The 22,546-nt window shown below is 38.2% G+C and overlaps 1 protein-coding gene across 3 annotated transcripts in view; it reads right to left on the reverse strand.

Moving 5' to 3' along the window:
* VPS37A (VPS37A subunit of ESCRT-I) overlaps positions 1–22,462 on the reverse strand; it is a 50,500-nt gene extending 28,038 nt beyond the window's left edge. The window contains exons 1-4 of one of the 3 annotated variants that reach the window (XM_058443313.1): positions 22,042–22,059; positions 2,833–2,907; positions 1,512–1,560; positions 401–515 (exon numbers count right to left, since the gene is read on the reverse strand). In XM_058443313.1, the coding sequence (XP_058299296.1) occupies positions 401–445 (45 nt within the window). In that variant the 5' untranslated portion in view covers positions 446–515; positions 1,512–1,560; positions 2,833–2,907; positions 22,042–22,059. Of the gene's footprint in view, positions 1–400; positions 516–1,511; positions 1,561–2,832; positions 2,908–22,041 lie in introns of all 3 variants that reach the window. The other 2 variants (XM_032162403.2, XM_032162405.2) reach the window with 2 other exon arrangements.
* Between the last annotated feature and the right edge of the window lie 84 nt (positions 22,463–22,546).

Consider the following 22,546-nt stretch of genomic DNA (forward strand, 5'->3'; position numbering starts at 1 on the left):
ATATTAACTTACTTTTGCAGGTCAAGAATTAAATGAAAAAGGATATTAGCAATTAACAAGTTGTAACATTTTCTTATAGAGTCAATACCATAAATATCTGGTGATTAGTAAACAGCTTAAAAGTCCATTCAATCAAAAATGGAGCCAAAATATTTCCTTACTTATTTACAATAATTTGAGGGTTCAAAGGTAAATACTAGAGTATATGGAAGTTACATTCTTTCACAATCAACCATATCATATTGTAAGAACTTTAAGGCGTAGTCTTAAATATTCAATTTTTAAAAAAAGTAGTCATGACAAAATGAAACTTTAAATGCATTTCAGATTTCTAAAATATTTAATAGAAAAGTAATACACCTATTATATTACCCTGAAATAAATTATCCCATATACATACATTGTTTACTAATGGAGAGGTAACATACACTCCTTGTTTATCCATTAAGTGGTGTCGTATTGGTGGATAAACACTGATCACTGGTTTTTCCTGAGGAAACTGCGGAGGAAGCAATCTGGTAGAGGTAGAACAGATGAAAAACAAAAACAAAGGTAACAAAGGTACATTATACAGTCAAAATCTTAAAACAAAGCTATTTAAAAGTAAATTAAATTTTCACACTTTGATATATGGGTTATTTAGTAATAAGTGCTCTATTATGGTGTTGTCTGAAAATATGTTTAAGAATAAAATTTGATAACAAGACTAGTCACTCAACACAGTAAAATCTTAATGTGACATATGGACATGAATTAGAGAATATTCTTCACATCATGCCAATTAGTTGCTTTCAAACACAATATACCACGCTATACAAAATCTTATGTAAAAATTAGATCAGGCATTTTTATCAGGTGAACCATACTAGTTCAGTCTGGCTATTTATTGGACCACAAGTTCTAGCCGTATAATTTTCTGTGGTTTTTCTACTTTGAGAATGCTGTCACGGCTGGGCGTGGTGCTGCATGCCTGTAGTCCCAGTTACTTGGGAGGCTGAGGTAGGAGAGCCACTTGAGCCCAGGAGTTCAAGTCCAGCCTGGGCAACACAGTGAGACCCCATCTTTAAAAAACTAAAGTAAGATAAAAATAAATAAAAGGCTGTGAAACATTATTTCACTATTTACTGTATTTCTAAAGAGTAAGAGGATAAAATGTAAAGTAGGGGGATTGAAACGTTGTAGCTGTCATCAAGACTTGGTTCTACACGCCTCCTTTCCAAATGCCCCAAATGACAAATCTCTCCCAAGTTAGAGGTCAATCACATGGTTCCAAGTAAAGAACAGTAAATTTTCAACACACACACACACACACACACACACACACACACACAAAGCGGAAATTTTAACCTTTTTTGAACTACTATAAAACCAAGATTAGTGAGTGAAATCTTAAAAATGAGAGTTTACTGGATATGAAACCCTATTTCCAAATCTCTAAAACTCAAGAATATTTTACTTTGAATTGCCTCTTTGTTTCCCGGTTGGTTCAGAAAACTATTTGTTGGTCGTACCGTTGAAAAGAAAACTGGGTCCTTGTTGGCCTCTCCTGCTTAGCTCTACCTGGGAATTGGATGAGAGCTAAAACTACTTCATTTACAAAGCTGAAGATTTTAAAACTAGTTTGGTAAAAAAGGCACTAAATGGCCTTTGGAGCCCAGCTTGTATCTTGACTATGCTACTTACTAACCGTGTTTCTGTAATTTGCCCTAATTTGCAGGGCTGCTGTGAGGATTCAAACAGTTCACATACGCCTGTAATTCCAGCACTTTGGGAGGCCGAGGCGGGTGGATCACGAGGTCAGGAGTTCAAGACCAGTCTGACCAACATGGTGAAACCTAGTGTCTACTAAAAATCCAAAAATTAGCCAGGCGTGGTGGGGCGTGCCTGTAATCCCAGCTACTCAAGAGGCTGAGGCAGAAGAATCGCTTGAAATCGGGAGGTGGAGGTTGCAGTGAGCGAAGATTTTGCTACTGCACTCCAGTCTGGGCGACAGAGGGAGACTGTCTCAAAAATAAATAAATAAATAAAAAAGCTCGTATGTGTCAAGTTAACATAGCAGTTATATATTCATGCTTTAATTCACTCATTCAATTAGTATTTAATAAGACCTCCTATGTACAGGCACTATGCTAGGCAAGGAGAATGTGAAGGTGAATAAGATAAGGTTCCTGTCTTCAAGTTAGGTGCCTTCTTATCTGGCTCAAACACTTGCTCTAGCAGCAGCCACTTAATGTAACCTGAGGTAATCACAACCTTTTCACACTACAGCCTGATAGCTGCATTTAAGGCTAAATTGCTACTTCAGCAATTGCTTTGTCCAACTTTTTGTAACTTAAGTAAAAACCTCATAATTACATTGTTAATGTTTTTGTTTTTCTTAAAAATGATCAGCAAATCAAACCTAGCCTTGAACTTTCTGGTTCATGTAGTATATCTGTTGCTGAAATTTGGAATATTTTAACTTGTTACTGATTTAAAGGTGAATCTATCCCTAATGGCTTTATATATATAACCCCTTTGTTTTTTATTATCATTTTTCAGCATACCTCTAGCTAAGATTTTAGTGCTAATCAATAAAAACAATTACAGTACTAAGAATTAGTATTGCACATTTTTATTGCATTTCCTCTTTTCTAGTTTCTTTCTTATAGCACTATAACTTACAGTGATAGCTTTTGAATATTTTTATCTCACTGAATTGTGCACTATTTTATAATATAGTTACTTGAAATAAGTTCACCTTAAAAGCTTATGTCTAATAACTAAGAAGCAAAACAATAAAAAAACTGTTAAGTCCTTTTACATGAAAAAGTAGGATACAATTCTACTCACATATTAATGTTAATTGTCAGGTTGTTTATGGTGAATGGCAATCTGTATTCCACATCTTTCTGTATTTCGGCTATACTGAAGGAGAAAATTTAAAAAAATTTACCCAAAGTCATGAAACCATTATTGTTAAGAACGAATGTTAACTGCTGGAATCTACTAAAACTACCTTTATTTTTAATCACAGAATCTGGATAGCCAGCATAACTTGTATCTTGAGGGGAAGGAAAATGATCATAGTTAGAAAGGCTCATCAACTAAGCACACAGTAATATTCTGAACTATCCAGGGGAAGGGGGATGATGAGGTAAAGAGGCAAGAAAAAACTCTTCATTAGTGCTACACGGATTTACTATCACTCTATCCAATTTACCATTGGCAGAAGCAATTGTGTACTCTCTGGTTAATACAGGTGAGCAAGCCATCTGGGTTTTAACTACCACTATCCAGCAATATCGGCAGCTGGGAAGTCTGGGTCTTAACAGCTTGAACTTAAAAGTCTAGATGAGATGTGTCCTACAATCTTACGACAGAGGATGCTGGCTGCTTTCCAAAAACAAATATCCCCTTTTTTCTAAGTAGAGAAGCCTGATTTTATTCTGGGTAGCAATTTTCTAGTTAGTTCTTATAGGTAGTTGTTGCTACAGACTTAAATCCCAGCCAGTAAAATGTACAGGAAAGTTGTAGGAAGAAATTGTAGGAAAATATCTTAAAGGGAACAAAATAATAGACAACCGATATGAGCCTATTTTGCCCTTCCTGCCTTCCTTCTACTTCCTCCTTGGATCTAGGAACTAGACTTCTAATAGCCATTTTGTACCATGAGTGACTCTGAGAATGGAAGCAATATACTAAGGAAAGCTAGGCAGAAAGAAAGAAGTAGTGGCCGGGTGCGGTGGCTCACGCTTGTAATCCCAGCACTTTGAGAGGCCGAGGCGGCCGGATCACGAGGTCAGGAGATCCAGACCACGGTGAAACCCCGTCTCTACTACAACTACAAAAAATTAGCCGGGCGTGGTAGCGGGCGCCTGTAGTCCCAGCTACTCGGAGACTGAGGCAGGAGAATGGCGTGAACCCAGGAGGCAGAGCTTGCAGTGAGCCGAGATTGCGCCACTGCACTCCAGCCTGGGCGACAGAGTGAGACTACGTCTCAAAAAAAAAAGAAAGAAGTAGCTTGGGTCCTTGATGACTATGAAATTGTCAAACTCTGAATTTCCTTTATGTGTGAGAAAAATAAACTTTTATCTTGTTTTAGCCACCATTCTTGGGTCTTTGGTATTGGCAGCTAATATAATTCTTGGCTTCTAAGTCCCTGATACTTTAACATTCTACATTCATAATTTTGTTTTATTGTTATTTGCAGGCATACATTATTACAACTATAATACACAGAGCAAGTCTTTTGGGGGCTCACTTGAAATTCTAACCAATATTCATGACATTTCCAAGGGGGAAAATGCCAAGTAGTATTAATGAGGTGAGGTTGCAGAGGAAGCTTAATATAGAAATGGACATGAAACTTCTTCAAGCATGAATACCCTTCAAAGTCCTAGCTTATGAAAAACGATTTGTTTTTTGTTCTTTTGGATGCTTCACCTAACAGCTTTATAAAACCTCTTATTTCCCTCTGTTTTTGGTCCTTTGATAAAAACCCAGCCTCTAGGATATGTGAATCTTAAGATAGCTTAAAAGATTCAAAAGCGGTGGGATGGAGTTACAGAAAAACTGTAGATGTAGATAAGCTTTCCTCTCTGATATCCTAAGTAATGGAGTTATCACTTAGAAGAAACAATGAAGAAGAGACTCAAGTGGATACTCAATATTAGGACTTGAACCGTTTTTCTGGAAGTTTTTCTTTGGGAATTAGGTTTGGACTGAAAAACCTCCTCCCTTGTATGAACACCACATAATCAACAGAATGGGCTAAGTTTTTTTATTTCTCTACATTATTTTAGAACCTGAAGAGGTCACTGTTCAAGGAAATAAATACTGGTCACAAAAGCATCCACCAGTTCAAAGTCAACTAGAGCATCTTAGTGATTAAGAGCACTGCCTCTCAAGTCAGGCTTCCTGGGTTCAACTCCTGTCTTTACTATTTATTTACTGTCATGGGTAAGTTAAGCCTTTTCTCTCAAATGGGAAAGGGAGATGTTAAAAAAAATCTATCTACCTAAAAGATTTGTTAGATTACGCAAAACAATGCATGTAAATCCCCCAACATAGTACCAGGCAAATAAGTGTTCAATAAATGTTAGCTATTATTAAATAGGCATTCAAAACATGCAAGTTGGTCCCTCTCTAGATTTACAGCATTAAAGTTTTTTGTTTTGGAGTCTCACTCTGTCACCCAGGCTGGAGTGTGGTGGCACGATCTTGGCTCACTATAATCACTGCCTCCTGGGTTCAAGCAATTCTCTTGCTTCAGCCTCATGAGTAGCTGGGACTACAGGTGCGTGCCACCACACCCAGTTATTTATACATATACATATACATATACATATACATATATATATATTTTGTAGACAAGGGGTTTTGCCATGCTGGCTAGGCTGGTCTCAAACTGCTGACCTCAAGTGATCCGCCTGCCTTGGCCTTCCAATGAAGTTTTAACTCCTCAGTTTTTCAGACATTTGGATTTTTATAGAAAATTTTCATTGAAAACATATTAAAATAAATTTGATTTAAATAATGTTTACCTAAATAATTGGTCAGAAATGCCCAATTCATTTTCTCGTTATATTGATGACAGTTCCTAAAAATTTTTTATGAGTTTTCTTCACAAACTAGGTATCACAAATAACAGAAGGTGATACTTATAATATTAATGAGAGCTGAACCGTCAACAAATTCCAAAACAAGTTAATCATGGCAATCTAGAAATGCATTTTGATTAGCGCATTAGATAAAACAACAGATATGTAATTGTTTAAAACAGGAATAATTCCCTGAATATTCATCACAAATGTGATTTTGAATATGTTGTTATTTTAATACTTTTAAAAAACTTATTCCAAAACATTCATTCTCAGTAAAAAAAAGTTATCAGCAAAAAACCACTGTTAACATATTGCTGTATAATCTTCTAAACTTCTTTGTACATTCATAGCCTTATTTAAAATGAAAATATAATTACACTGTACATCAATTTTGTAAGTTACTCTTTTCTCACTCAATCGTGATTATCTTTCCAAATCAGTAAATGTTATTTTACTATATCTTTTTTTTTTTTTTTTTTGAGACGGGGTTTCACTTGGTCATCAGCCTGGAGTGCAATGGCAAGATCTCGGCTCACTGCAACCTCTGCCTCCCAGGTTCAAGTGATTCTCCTGCCTCAGTCTCCTGAGTAGCTGGGACTACAGGTGCGTGCCACTACACCCAGATAATTTTTGTATTTTTAGTAGAGAGGGGGTTTCACCATGTTGGCCAGGATGGTCTCGATCTCTTGACCTCGTGATCTGCCCGCCTCGGCCTCCCAAAGTGCTAGGATTACAGGCGTGAGTCATCACGCCCAGCCTATAATATAATTTTTAATGGCTGCATAATGTTCTAGTATACGGTCATGCTATTATTTAAGCTATTTTCTACTATTAGATATTTAGACTGTTTGCAGTTTTTACTCTTATAAACCATGTTTTGATAAACATTCTTACAGCCATATCTTTATACTGACAATGGTACTATTTTCAACGTAAATACACACACACACACACACACACACACATTTTAAAGTAATATTTTAATCACACCACAAGAGAAAATTTAAATGACCTGTAAATTAATAATTTCATTTTCTAGTTTCTCTGGGAGAAGAGAATTACTATGGTTTTACCTCAGTGGCTCTGAATTTGTTGTGGCTAAAGTTGTAATAATATATAACTTTCTTATTAAGAATATAGATTAAGTGGCATCCTCATTTCTTTGAAAGTCCCCCAAATGGAAACAAACAGACCTTAATATGCAATAGAGATTTCAAGTTCCAAAATGGTGTAAGAGAAGCAAACTGGCTTCACTTAATGTCACAGAAAACAACAAATACGTAACACTAAGATTAATACCAACAACATCCCAGAACTCAAACATGAGGATCAGTCACTTCTCAGGGCCACAGAGAAGTGAAAAAACTCTGAGCAGATGGTGAGAGAATCAGACTTCCATATATGTGATGCCTCTCCCCACAATCTTCCCAGCACCAAGCATGCAAAAAATTTCCCCTCAACTCACGGTTTCTACACTGGAAAAAGTAAGATCAAGGTGGACAACTGGCTTCCCCACCATTTTTGGTTCCCTGGCAGGAGACGCATCCCTGCCTCAACTCACAGGAAGCATCATGAGGACTGAAGGGAGAAATATCCCTGAGGACAGCCAGAGACAAAGGGGAGAGGCAAAACTACAATCCTCAACCCCAGAAACTGCTCTGTCTGCAGCCAAAGAAAACACCAAATCAGAGTGCCTATTCAGCAGCTCCATGTTGTAGGAGATACATTCCACAGATACCCTGGGCAGGAACCCTTTGCCAGCCTTCCCACACTGTTGGGATATCCCCTTCGGGAGCTCCCCCATTAGAGATGGGCAGTGCTCCAGGTATTTACTAGAGCCAAGGCAAACCTGGATTTAAAGTGCCACTGAGAACCAAAAAGGAGGCAGCAACCTTACAGTAAAGAGTCTTTAAGCAAATATATTCAAAAAACCAAAACAAGCCAGAGAGAGAAGACCAGAATAAATAACTAATTCTTCAAAGTAAAGACATAGATGCACATCTGCAGGAAACAAGAGCAAACAGGGAGCCTGACTTCCCTAAGCAGACAAAGCAAAGAACAAATGACTGACCCTAATGAGATAATAATATGTGAGCTCTCTGAACAAGAATTTAAAATAGTAGTTTTAAGGAAACTCAGTGATCTCTAAGATAAAACAAAAAATTCAGAAATTTATCAGAGAAATTTAACAAAGATATTTAAGTAATAATAAAAAATTAAACAGAAATGTTGGAACTGAGAAATATGTTTATTGAACTGAAATACATTAGAGGCTCTCCATGGCAGAATGGATCAGGCAGAAGAAAGAATCAGTAAGCCTGAAGACAGGTTATTAGAAAATACACAGTAAAAAAAAGAAGAAAAAATACTGAAAAGAAATGAAGACCACCTGAAAATACAGAAAATTGCCTCAGAAGACCACATCTAAGAATTACTGGTGTTCAAAAGGAAGTTGAGCTAGAGCAAGGGGTAGAAAGTTTATTCCAAGAAACAGTCACAGAAAAACTTCCAAAGCTTGAGAAAGACATAAATATCCAGGTACTGGAAGGTCAGATACACTGAACAAATCCGACACAAATAAGTCTACTCCTAGGCATATAATCATCAAACTCTCAATGGTGAAGCACAAAGAGATGATCCTAAAATCAGCAAGAGAAAAGAAACAAATAACATAAAAAGGAGCTCTAATTTGTCTGGCAACACACTTCTCAATGAAAACCATATAGGCCAGAAGGGAGTGGAACAACATTTTCCAAATGCTGAAAGGAAAAAACAAACAAACAAACAAACACTTGCCATCCAAAAACACTGTAACCAGCTAAGTTACCTTTCAAATATGGACAGTCAAAGTCTTTCCCACACAAATAAAAGCATGGAGAATTCACCCCAAGACCCATCTTATAAAAAAATAAAAAAATAAAAAAAGAAATGCTAAAGGGAGTTCATCAATCTGAAAGAAAAAAACATTAACGTGCAAAGAGAAAACATTTGGAGGCATGAAATCCACTGGTAAAATTAAGAAACCCAGAATCCTCTAATACTGAAATTATGGTGTGCAATCCACTTATAACTCCAGCATGAGGCCCAAAATAAAAATTATCAAAAACAACAATAGCTACGACAACCTGTTAAGAGATAGGTAATATAAAAATCTGTAAATTGAGACACTTAAAAGTCAAAATGTTGGGGAGAAGGAGTTAAGGCATAAATATTTTTGTTTCTATTCTTTTCTTTGTGATCTAAGTTATCGTCTCTTTGAAATAACTTATTATATATATTTTTTTGTAAGCCTCATGAAAACCACAGGGCAAAAACCTATAGTAGATTCACTAAAAATAGAAAAGCAACAAATTAAAACATACTACCAAAGAAAGTCACTTAACTACAAAGGAAGACAGTAAGAAAGGAAGAGGGGAGATTAAAAACAACCAGAAAACAAGCAACAAAATGGAAGTCCTTACTTATCAATAATTAATGTAATGGACTAAATTCTCCACTTGAAAGGCCCGAAGTGGCTGAATGGATAAAGCAACAAGACCCAAGAATATGTTGCCTACAAGAAACCCACTTCATATACACACACACATGTAGACTGAAAGTGAAGGAGTAGAAAAAGATATTTCATGCAACTAACTGGAAACCAAAAGGAGCAGAAGTAGCTATACTTATATCAAATAAAAGAGACTACAAATCAAAGACTATAAAAAGAATCAAAGGTGACTATATAAAATGATAAAGGGGTCGATTCAGCAAGGAGATATAACAATTACAAATATCTATGCACCCAAAACCAGAGCTCCAAAGTACATAAAGCAAACATTAGTGAAACTAAAGAGAAAGACAGATTGCAATACAATAACAATAGGGGACTTTCACTCCACTATCAGTAACGCAAAGATCATCCAGACAGAAAATCAATAAAGAAACACCAAAGTTAAACTTCACGTTGGACCTAATAGGCCTAATTGACATTTAGAGAACACTGCACTCAATTGCTGCACAATATGTTATTTTCATCAGCACATGGAACATTCTCCAGAAAAGAACATATCCTAGGCCATAAAACAAGTCTGAACAAATTCAAAGAAATCAGAAATTATATCAAGTATGTTTTCTGACCACAAGGCAATAAAACTAGAAAACAATAACAACAGGAACTTCAGAAACTACACAGCCACATGGAAATTAAACATGCTGCTGAACAGCCAATGGGTTGATGAAGAAATTAAAAAGGAAACTTTAAAAAGTCTTCAAACAGATGAAAATGGAAATAGAACACACCAAAATCTATGGGATAAAGCAAAGGTGGTACAAAGAAGAAAGTTTATAGCAATAAATGACTATATCAAAAAAGTAAAAAGACTTCAAATAAACAACCCAACTATGCACTTTCATGAACTAGAGAAGAACCAAACCTAAAAGGAGAAAAAATATAAATATCAGAGCAGAAATCAATGAAGTTGAGACCAAAAATACAAAAGATAAAGAAAATGAAAAGTTGGTTATTTGAAAAGATAAACAAAATCATCAAGCCTTTAGCTAGATGAACTAAGAGAGAAGACCCAAATAAATGAAGTCAGAATGAAAAAGGAGATGTGACAACTGAGACTACAGAACTATGAAGAATCATTAGGCACTACTATGAATGATATGCTAAAAAACTGGAAAACCTAAAAGAAAGGAATAAATTGCTGGACATAAACAACCTGATAAGATCGAACCACGACAAAATAGAAAACTTCAATAAGCCAATAATAATGAGATTAAAGCTATAATAAAAAGTCTCACATAAAGAAAAGCTGAGGACCTGATAGCTTCACTGTTGAATTCTACCAAACACTTAAAGAACTAATAACAATTCTACTCATGCTTCAAAAAAAATTGAAGAGGGACTACTTCCAAACTCATTCTACAAGATCAGCATTATCCAAAGAAACAAGAAAAAAGAAAACTACAGGCCAATATTACAGATCAACATACATACAAAACTCCTGAACAGAATACTAGCAAACCAAATCCGACAAAACATTAAAAAGATCATTCACCATTATCAGGTGGGATTACCCCAGGAATGCAAGGACAGGGCAATACATACGCAAATCAATAAATGTGATATATCCATTAACAGAACCAAGAACAAAAAACATGATTGTTTCAACAGATGCTGAAAAAGCACTTGATAAAATCCTTTGTGACTACAACCCTCATCAAACTGGGTATAGAATGAACATACATCAAAATAATAAAGGCCATGTATGACAAACCATAGTTGACATCATAGTGAATGTGGAAAAACTGAAGGCCTTTCCTCTAAGATCTAGAATAAGACAAGCATGCCCACTTTCAAACTTTTATCCAATATAATAGTGGAAGTCTTGGCCAGAGCAATTAGGCAAGAGATAGAAACAAAGGGGGCATCTAAAATGGAAAAGAGAAGATAAATTAGCCTTGTTAGCAGATGACATAATGTTACGACTGGAAAAACCTAAAGACTCCATCAAAAAAACAGACAAACAAAAAACCTGTTAGAACTGATAAACCAATTCAGTAAAGGTGCAGGATACAAAGTTAATATACAAAAATCAGTGGCATTTACATATGCTAACAACGAACAATTTAAAGAAAAAAGTAATCCTAGTTACAATAGTTACAAAGAATATAAAATACCTAGCAAACTATTTTACCTAAGAAGTGAAAGATCTAAACAAGGAAAACTATAGAACATTGATGAAAGAAATTGAAGAGGACATGTACAAAAAAAATGGAAAGATATTCCATGCTTGTGGCTGGAGGAATAAATACTGTTAAAATGGCAATACTACCCAAAGCAAAGTACAGATTTGGTGCAATCCCTATCAAAATACCAATGACATTCTTCACAAAAATAGAAACAATCATAATTTTTTTTTTAAATTATACATTGGGTTCTGGGGTACATGTGCAGAACGTGCAGTTTTGTTACAAAGGTATACATGTGCCATGGTGGTTTGCTGCACTCATCAACCCATCGCCTACATTAGGTATTTCTCCTAATGCTAGCCCTCCCCTAACCCCCCCACCCCTTGATAGGCCCCAGTGTGTGATGTTCCCCTCCCTGTATCCATGTGTTTTCATTGTTCAAAATCCTAATATTTATATGGACCCACAAGACCCTGAATAGCTGAAGCAACTCTGAGCAAAAAGAACAAGGATGGAGGCACCAGACTATCCAGCTTCAAAATTTTTTTTTTTTTTTTTTTTTTTTTGAGACGGAGTCTTGCTCTGTCCCCCAGGCTGGAGTGCAGTGGCGCGATCTCAGCTCACTGCAAGCTCCACCTCCCGGGTTCACGCCATTCTCCTGCCTCAGCCTCCCGAGTAGCTGGGACTACAGGCGCCCGCCAACACGTCCGGCTAATTTTTTGTATTTTTTTTTTAGTAGAGACGGGGTTTCACCGTGTTAGCCAGGATGGTCTCGATCTCCTGACCTCGTGATCCACCCGCCTCGGCCTCCCAAAGTGCTGGGATTACAGGCTTGAGCCACCGCGCCCGGCATCCAGCTTCAAAATTTACTGCAAAGTTATAGTAACAAAATCACATGCTACTGGACTAAAAACAAACACATAGACCAATGGAACAAAACAAGGAACCCAAATATAATTTACAGCCAACTCATCTCGACAAAAGCACCAAGAACATGCAATGGAGAAAGGATGATGTTTTCGATAAATGGTGCTGGGAAAACCGGGTAACTATATGCTGAAGAATGAAACTAGACCCTATCTCTTACCATACACAAAAATCAAATAAGAATGGATTAATGACTTAAATCTAAGACCTGAAACTATGAAACTACTAGAAGAAAACATTGAGGAAACACTTCAGGACATTGTTCTAGGCAAATAATTTTTGTGTAAGACCTCAAAAGCACGGGCATCTAAAGCACATACAGATAAATGGGATTACATCAAGCTAAAAACCTACACAGCGAGGCCAAGGTCAGGAATTTGAGACCAGCCTGACCAACATGGAGAAACCCTGACTCTACTAAAGATACAAAATTAGCCAGGCATGGTGGTGCATGCCTGTAATCCCAGCTACTCAGAAGGCTGAGGCAGGAAAATTGCTTGAACCCGGGAGGCGGAGGTTGTGGTGAGCTGAGATAGTGCCATTGCACTACAGCCTGGGCAACAAAAGCCAAAGTCCGTTTCAAATAAATAAATAAATAAAACAATAAATAAAACAAACCTACATAGCAAAGAAACAACCAACAAAGTGAAGAGACAACCCAAAAAATGGGAGAAAACATTTGTAAACTATCCATCTGACAAGCGATTAATTACCAGAATACATGAGGAGTTCAAACAACTCAAAAGCAGAAAAACAAATAACGTGATTTAAAAATGGGCAAAAGATCTCAACAAACATTTCTCAAAAGCAGCATACAGGGTGTGGTGGTGTGTGCCTGTAAACCCAGTTACGTGCAAGACTGAAGTGGGACTGCTTGAGCCCAGGAGTTCCAGATTAGTCTGGGCAACACAGTGAGACCCTGTCTCTAAAAAAAAAAAAAAATTCATTTTACCCCAGTTAAAATGGCTTTTATCAAAAAGCCAGGCAATAACGAATGCTGGTAAGGATTTGGAGACAGGGGAACCCTGACACACTGCTGGTAGGAATGCAACTTAGTACAACTAATTTGGAGTCTGCTATGGAGAACAGTATGGAGCTTCCTCAAAAGACTAACAATATCTCTGCACTTTTAGAACCTTGGAAAAAAAAAATGAAACTACTATATGATTCAGCAATTCAGCTACTGGGTATATTGCCAAAATAAAGACAAAAAAAATCAAAGAGATAGCTGCACTCCCACGTTTATCGCAGCACTATTCACAACAGCCAAAATATGTAATAAACTTAAGTACACATCAACAAATGAATGGATAAAGAAAATGTGGCATAATATACAACAGAATATTATCCCACCATAAAAAAGGATGAAATCCTGTCATTTGCAGCAACATGACTGGAACTGGGAGTCATTACGTTAAGTGACATAAACCAAACACAAAAAGACAAACATTGAATACGTGAAAGCTAAAAAAGTAGATCCACAAAGAAAGAAAGTAGCGTGATGGTTCCAGACACTGCGAAGGGTAAACAGAAGGGGAAATGAAATTAATTAGTGAGTTTAAATATATAGTTGATAAAAGAAATAAGACCTAGTGTTTGTACAGCTATCATGTACCAATTTTAAAAGATTTAAAAATGCAACAGAGGCATTAGTTATGGTGAAGCTTCCTTTTACAGAACAATAACTTATCACTTAGTTTATACACACACACACACACACACACACACACACACACACATTTAACATGAAGTCTCACTCTTCTTGCCAAGGCTGGAGTGCAACGTCGCGATCTCAGCTCACTGCAGCCTCTGCCTCCCGGGTTCATGCGATTCTCCTGCCTCAGCCTCCCTAGTAGCTGGGATTACAGGTGCCTGCCACCATGCCCGGCTAATATTTATATTTTTAGTAGAGACAGGGTTTCACCCTGTTGGCCAGGCTGGTCTCGAACTCCTGACCTCAGGCGATCCACCTGCCTCAGCCTCCCAAAGTGCTGGGATTACAGGTGCTCAGTGAGCCACTGCACCCGGCCTACTTAGTTTATATTTTGTATTTATGCTTACATTTAGTTTGATTTCATAAGACACAGTTTAACTGAACACCAACCATATATCCAGCATCCTGCAAGGAAATGGAAATACAGAGATGAATATGGGGTGGTTTGTGCTCTGAATGAGCAGTCTGATGAGAAACTCAAGTTACTAACAAGATAACGATGTCTTGCATTTCCCTTAGTGTTGGGTAACTGAAGTAATGTTTACAGGTGAATCTTGCAAATAAAAGATTCAGGTGCTTAGAATAGATGGAGAACAGACAGACAAACATCCTATCTAAATCTCCATGATTTCGATAAAAAAATCAAAACAGATTTTTTATTTTTAATTATTATGGATACATAATAGTTATACATACTTATGGGGTACTTGTGATGTTTTGATAGAAGTACAAAACAGATCTTTAAAAAGCAAATCCGTAACAGTGCTGAAAAGCAAAAACTACCATATACAGATAAATTTTGAGGAAACTGACAAACAGAAAGGATTAAATGTAAGGAAACGAGTGAACGTTTAAAAAAAAAAAAAAGAAAAGAAAAAGAAAGTAAACAAGGAAAACAATCATAATCCAAAACATAAGACCAATACAAAGTTTGGAGCAGTTTGAAGGTCCTTTAAGCCCTTGAACCAAGTCAATGCAAACCAAGAGTTTGGGGGAAGAGGGCAGGTCAGGAGCATTTCTCAGAGTAATTAATCAACAGGGTGACATTCGTGGAGCAGCAGGTAGGCTAGGGAATTAGCTTCTTTTCCTAGCTTGTTCCCAGCTTGTTACTGGTAAACAGCAGTAATATTTGCATTCGGATTAACACAGAGACAGCCTCTAAGCTAGCCGAGACTCCTCAGGAAGTTACTAACCCCATGACAGCTACTGACTCCCCAGGAAGCCTCCTCTTCCAGAAGATAACTATCAGCTTGCCCTACCTAAGGACTCGTCATTCTTATTCTTCATCACCAGAAGCAGACTATGGTAAACAGAGTAAGTATTCAGAAACAAGTCAACAGGGAACCTCAAATACAGAAACAAGAACATCATAAAGGTTTGAATAAAACAAAATCACGCAAACTGTGCACCAAATTCAAGAAACTAAAACATAAAAACTCAAGAGCAAAGACAAGATGATTATAAATTTATGTAATATCCTCAGAACAACAAAAGAAAATAGCACTTGCACACACACACACGCATACATACACAGCTTAGGAATGAAAAAGAAACTGGAAATTTAAAACAGCTCCAAAAACGGTTCAGTGTTGTTTGGAAAATCCTTCATACCATAGCCGTCTCTTGGAGAATGCTGATCCACTTTAGCACATTAAAGATTTTGAGAAATCCCAAAGTAAATTGTTTTCGAAATCTGTGTAACATGGAGCACTTATTTCATATTTTTTTAATAGAACACATGATAATGACTGAGACGTACAAAGAGCTATGAAAACACAGAGGAAAGCATCTAACTTAGTGGCAGTGGGGTCTTCTGGAAAAAATAGTATCTGGGTTACATTTAAAAGGGTTAACACTCAGAAAAGTGAATCAGGGAAATAAAGTGTAGGTTTTTAAATGGAGAAGCACTATCAGAAAAGCTTCAGATACAAAATAACACAAGTTCTCCAAAAGTCTCCATACCCTTGGCCATATATGAAACGTTACTTTCTGTTTGTTGATATTTTTCCACCAGTCACATCACCATCTTCTGTGACAACCAGGAATCAAGTAAAGGTGGCTGGCCTTTTTTTGACAAGAGTTAAGGAACTACTGAAAGGAGTGACATGGTCAAATTCGAATTTTGGAAAGATTACTCTGGCAGCAATGTGGAAGAAAAGATAGAGGGAACAAGGCTGGAGGCAGAGAGAACTGTTAGAACCTCGTGGTAGTAGACATGGAAGACTGAATGGAAATGGAAGAGGGCACAGGTTTTCCGCTTAGGTGAGCAAACAGCAGAAACGGTTTGGAAGGAATTCAGGTTGGGGGAGGGGCAGATGTGGCTGATATAACTAGCAATGGAGAAATGACTGCCCTATCTTAACTTTTTTTTTAAAGCAGTAACGGACTAATATTTCTAATGAGAAAATTAACTGAAGATAGCACTTGAGCTGTATATTTCTTAAATGGTACCATGCTTTATTGTGTCATATGCTCTGCAATTATACGTCTTAATCACTGCTTACAAATACACAATTTAATGTGTCAAATTAAAGTTTTCACTTAATTACAGGATACGCATAATTTTAAAGTTTACTATATAGAGCTCAAAGTGCATTTATAGTCAAAAGTTGATATTTTGTAGATTTCTGTAGCTTCAATGGGCTAAGGCATAACAGATGCTTGTAGAATTTTTTATTGCAAGAAGTTAATGTTATTTCCTTCCATAAATAAGTTTTATTATCAAATAACTACACGAGCGAGAGCGAGGTGACAAACATGAATGAAGGCAGCTGCTTGTAGTCTAACAGGGAGTGAATTGCAAACTAGGGAGTGAACTGCAAACTAGTGAAATGGGTAGTGGGCAGCACAGCAAAGGAGACAGCTACTCTTCAGCTTGAAGCAAATGTTGCTATGTGGAAACCAATCTTTCCAGATTTTCCATTTTAAAAGAAGAGTTAGAGATGACAGGGGACATAGGGGAAATCTTCCGCCTTTTAATTTTGCTGTGAACATAAAACTACACTAAAAATAAAGTCTATTACATAAAGAAACATTGGGATGGGTGTGGCAGCTCATGCCTGTCATCCTAGCACTTTGGGAGGCCATGTCAGGCAGAGCGCTAGGGCCCAGGAGTTTGATAGACAAACCTGGGCAACATGGCAAAACCCCATCACTACCAAACAACAACAACAACAACAAACAATTAAACTTTTGAGCCGGGCATGATGGCATGTGCCTGTAGTTCCAGCTACTTGGGAAGCTGAGGTGGGAGGATTGCTGCGTTAAGCTGTGATTGTGCCAGTGCACTCTAGCCTGGGTGACAGAGTGAGATCCTGTCTCAAAAAATAAATAAATAAATAAAAAGGAAACTTGGAAATTTTAATATAAAAATTGCAAACTTTGACTGTTGATAATAAATCCCTTTCAGAAAAATATATAACAGCAGACGGGTTGAAACACACACATACATATCCTCTCATTACAATATCTATCTCTTGTGTTACCAAGTTTGTGTGCGAGTCCTTATGAGCTGAGAATCAATTCTATAAAAACAAGAGCGTGGAATTTAAGCTTACTCCGAATCCCATGAGGTCGGGGGACAAAGTCTTAACAACTATGATCAAGAGGTTAAGCTTAGCAGCTGTGGGAGAGAACGATACAAGAGCTGACTCTACAAGAAGTTTTAAGGCTAAACATTTAAGCAATCAGAAAGAACAATGGAATCCGGAGACTGCCAGCAAAAGAAAATATTAAAACAAATTTTAAAGACTATGGAGAATGGCATTACTATTTTAAAGATACGGACAAGAACAAAATACAATAACAATTGTTGTTTACATCTCCTGTGTGCAAGATAATATTTTAGGTTATTTACCTGCATCATGCCTAATTTTATGAAGGAACTAACTCTCTGGAATGGACTTGCTTTCTAAATGGAAAGTCAGAAGTAGTTCTGCCAGAGACAGGTGAGTTGTAGGTAGGCTTATGAGAGATCCATAAACAGTAACTGGGCTAGAAGCTTATAGGCTAAGAGGCAAAGATTTCAAGCACACTGATTCTATGCAGTAGAAAGAAGGAATGTAATTTGTCCTATGCTTACTATGTGCTACTCTTCCAAATGTCTTACATATATTATTTAGTTATCAAAAATCCTGCATGACAGGAATCACAATTCCTGATTTTACAGATAGGAATTGGAGGATCAGGGTTGTCTCCTGTAACAATATCCAAAACATGAGACATTTCTTCCTCCCAGTCATTTCTTACTATTGCTAAGAAAACATTTTGAGCAGCTCCCCAGCAGACTTCCTCTCCAACTCCCACTGACCAAGAGTCCTCCTTCCACAGTAACTTGCGGGGAAGGGTGATGAGACCATCATCACTGGCATAAACAATCCTTATTCACCTCTAGCGGACGCTGGGTTGCAAGATCCCAGCCTCCACAAAGTATGCGCCTTGCAGAGAGAAAAACCAACAGTGTCGATAAAGTCAGCTTCCTCAGAAAGTATAAGAAACAGAATTAGTTCTACTCCTGTCCATAAACTCAGGAATTTTGGTGATACATTGAATACTGTGCTAAGTATTACTTACAAGAGAGAACATATTACTGGAGCCCAGTATGCATAATTTCTAGTTTCCATTTTCACAGCTGACTTAAACACTTTGGTTAAACACTTTTTTGTGTGTCATCTACGACAGTTACCTCATTTGCCCTGCATATTGGTTATGGTGAGACTCAGATGAAAAAATTTACATAAAATTCACCTATTTTTTTTTGTAGAAGACTGAGGTAGCTGAGGAGACAAGAATTTAAGGCAACTAAAAACTTCACAGTCATTAGAGAAAGGGACAAAAAGAGACTGAAGCGGCATTTTCAGAATTATAAGGGGTTAAAAATGGTAAGAGTTGGAAAGGACATGAGAGAATGGGGTAGAGAAAGGTTACTCAGTAGAGCAGAAGATACTTTCGCCGCCAAAAAAAGATATTCACCTATTGAGCTTACATTTGGAGAACAGACATAAAAAGAAACATGAGGGAGATGGGCAGCATGTAACAAGATACGGATATTCCTCATGTAACAAGTTTTTGTACTGTTCATAAAAAAAAAAAACCACTGTAAACGCTTTCAACTTTTACACTCCACACCTTTAGAATAACCAATCAGTGTCTGTTTGCACAAAAATCTTTTAAGTGTAAGTTGTATCACTAATTTAGGTAATCAGGCAACATATTGCCAGTATTGGGGCTCAGAAAACAATACCCCAAAATATCGCACTTTGGCAGGCTGATTACTTTGAATTAAAGGAGTGTGGAGGGCCTCAGAAGTAAAGCTCTCTCTGACCACCTCCTGGCCCTCTTTCTCCCTTGAGGAAGTCATAGAAACCAGAATTCCTCCTCACCTGGGCGGTATATTACAAACTAGAACCTTCTTCCCTACAAAAAATCTAGAAAGGTCACTTTCCCTTCCGTCCTGAAGACCCTCACTCCATAGGAGTCCGGGCCTGTCCACTAGAGGAGGAGGAGGTTTTACAGAGAAGCCAAGAATAATCTGAACCAACAGGACTTGGTGGGTTTCCCCCACCTCTGTCTATTACCATTACCATACTCTTTTTGTCCAATCACATTTCCACATGGCTGTCCATTCTTCACTGAACCTAATCATAAATACAGACAGTTTTCCTTGGGTCTTCGGGGCTTCATTTCTGAAGGCTCCCATGCTGTGTAAAACTTTGATTAAATAAATCTGTTATGCTTTTCTCTTGTTAACCTGTCTTTTGTTATAGGAGGGTCAGCTGTGCCCCTTATGACTGATGAGAAAATATATCACACCTTTTCTATCTTTACATCAGATACCATACAGATAGATTATTTTTTACCTCCTAGCTTAAAAATATACGTCATTATTTAAAAGGGTGGACTAACAAGAATAATTGAATGGCATTTTCCAGGATTGTGCCATTCTTTGAAAACTGGAAGCATATGACCTACTTAAATGTCACCAGAATTATTCATGTATAATTTGTAAATGCGAAACATCTCAATAAAACTTCAAGTGTTTTTATAAAAGAACTTAAAACAATAAGATACTTCATTATTTGTTCATAATACTACAAAATATATTACATTATCTAATGTAACCATGTCCAGTCATATGTTCATAATTTCTGGTTCAAAAAATAATACATAAAATGAATCCTTTCAGTATCCAATTCAGGGTATTTACTGATCCTCTTAAGCCAATTCCAGAACTCTTTACATTAACAATTCCTGCTATAAAATCTTACTTTATTTGGGAGGCCAAAATTATAAATTTCAGATCAATTACTTCCCTTACTTACCAGCCTTAGCAGCAAGAGACTTTGGAGTATTTAAAAAATTAAACTCCAACCTCAAAGAAAAAAATTAGTCAGCACTGAAAATATTTAACATAATACTACATACTAAGGTTTAAAAACAATTAATTCCAAAAGTGTGGTTCTAAAAAAGTGTTTCTGCAATAGCAGGACTGGTTCAGTATATAAACAGTCTACCAAGGTAACAACTTCTAAGGGAACAAACATGTTAAAAATGAGTCACCTTATTTTATAAGCATACCTTGTGAGAGCAGCTTTTAAACGTCAGTACAGAACATGATTTGGAGTAAGACTGACTTGTAAGAACTTCGTGAACTTAATTTTCCAAAATGAAAGCCACCAATAATAGCCTGCCATTCTTTTCTGTTAAACAGCATAAAATTTCACCTTTTGAAAGTTATGAACAGAACAACTGAGACAAGGAACCAAGAAACACCTAAAGTTCAGAGAGCATCAGGCCTTATTTTAGCCAAACTGATTTTGCAGTGCATTTTTCTATTAACAAGACTATCTAAAATTTTTCCATTTTAAATAAAATTATTCGATATTATCTCGATATATATTTTTTAACTGTATGAAAATAATATTTTTAAAAGAGTTAGGGGCCCGGCGAGGTGGCTCATTCCTGTAATCTCAGCACTTTGGGAGGCCGAAGCGGGTGGAAAATCTGAGGTCAGGAGTTGGATACCAGCCTGACCAATGTGGTGAAACCCCGTCTCTACTAAAAATACAAAAAATTAGCCGCGCATGGTGGCGCGCACCTGTAATCCCAGCTACTCGGAGGGGGTGGGGGGAGCTGAGGCAGGATGATTGCCTGAACCCGGGAGACGCACGTTGCAGTGAGCCGAGATCGCGCCACTGCGCTCCAGCCTGGGCAATAGAAGGAGAGTCCGTCCCCCCAGCGAAAAAAAAAAGGGGGGGTTAGGGACTTAACAATGTTGTCATCTTTATTTAAAATACTGTGAAACTGTTACGTAAATATACTTGCAAAATGCGTATAATATAAAGAAGCAGTTCTAATTTTTGAAAACCATTAGAGGCCATAGACATTTGCAATGTAAAAGGCTGCAGCAAACCAATTCACAGTAAAAGTTGAATATGAATTGTAAAAATATTTCTAAACTGACCACGATAAAATGAAAAACTCATAGGAAGACAAGAGAACAATCAAGATGAACATAAGGTAATTATTGAGCGTGGGGACAAGACTATGAAAGAAGTGAGAAATGTACAGGCACTGGTAGCTGTGAGATAGGGAGAGGCTGCTTGAACAGGGTAAATCTTAACAGACTCAAGAAGACTACGTGATAAGTGACTCTCAGACGAGAAGCATTCACTGATGAAAACTCTGGCTGCCCTTTCCTTTGATGTTGCAACAGTTCTATTTTCCATTCTTTGTGTAACCTGGAGATTACTCTTCACAATTGTATTTTAACAATTCTGCCGACGCGACAATCAGGTGGGCAAAGGGAAAGATCAGTGGGGAAGCCTGGGCAGCAAGGGATACTGGAAATAGACTATGAGAGAGATTGAGAGATTACAGTCAGCAGCGATGTGTCAGGAGGCATGAGGAAATCCGAGTTAGAAGCGCTGAGCAGTGGTGCGGCAGGAGGCAGGGAGGGTCCGGAGAAAAACAGTAAAAGGGAGCAGGAGTGGCAGAGCAAGCGTGTGACCCAGAACCAAGGGAGGTAAACCAAGGAGGAGCTGGTGGGGAGCAGACTGAGGCGCTGCGAAGGTGGTTAGGACAAGCCCGCCCTCCCACCCTACTTTTTCCTCCGGCGGAGAGGCAGCGACCAGTCACCTGGAGTGTGAGTTCCGGAGGGACTCGATCAGGCGCTGCTTCTGCTGCTGGAGGCTGGTGAGGCCACCGGGGGACCCAGCCGCGGAGGAGGAGGCGCTCTTGGTCAGGGGAAAGAGCCAGCTCATCCTCCTCGGGTCCACGGGCCGAAGGCCCTAGAAGGCTCTGGCCTGCTTCTCCCAGTGGCTCGGCCCGGCGGTTCTCCAGCGACAGAGGAGCGGGGTGGGACGTCCGTGGCCCAAGAGCTGGGGACCGCGTCTTCTCTAAGCCAGTCCTGCCTGCGCTCCCCGGGTTCTGGGGGACATGCTACGAACGGCGGGCGGTGGAGAGGGAAACTTGCCGCCCAGAACAAGCGGTCCCACCTTCACGGCCCAGACGCCCAAGCCGGCCAGTCAGGCAGCCGGGCCGACCAGTGCTCCACCACCCGCGCCGCCGTCATCTGCGTGCCCCGCCCCCGGGGGCGCCCTCCGCCCCCTCTGCGTGTCGTCATCATCTAGCGCCCCCGCCA

Source organism: Hylobates moloch, unplaced genomic scaffold (assembly GCF_009828535.3).
Source record: "Hylobates moloch isolate HMO894 unplaced genomic scaffold, HMol_V3 SCAFFOLD_8, whole genome shotgun sequence".
NCBI classification, from domain to species: Eukaryota; Metazoa; Chordata; class Mammalia; order Primates; family Hylobatidae; genus Hylobates; species Hylobates moloch.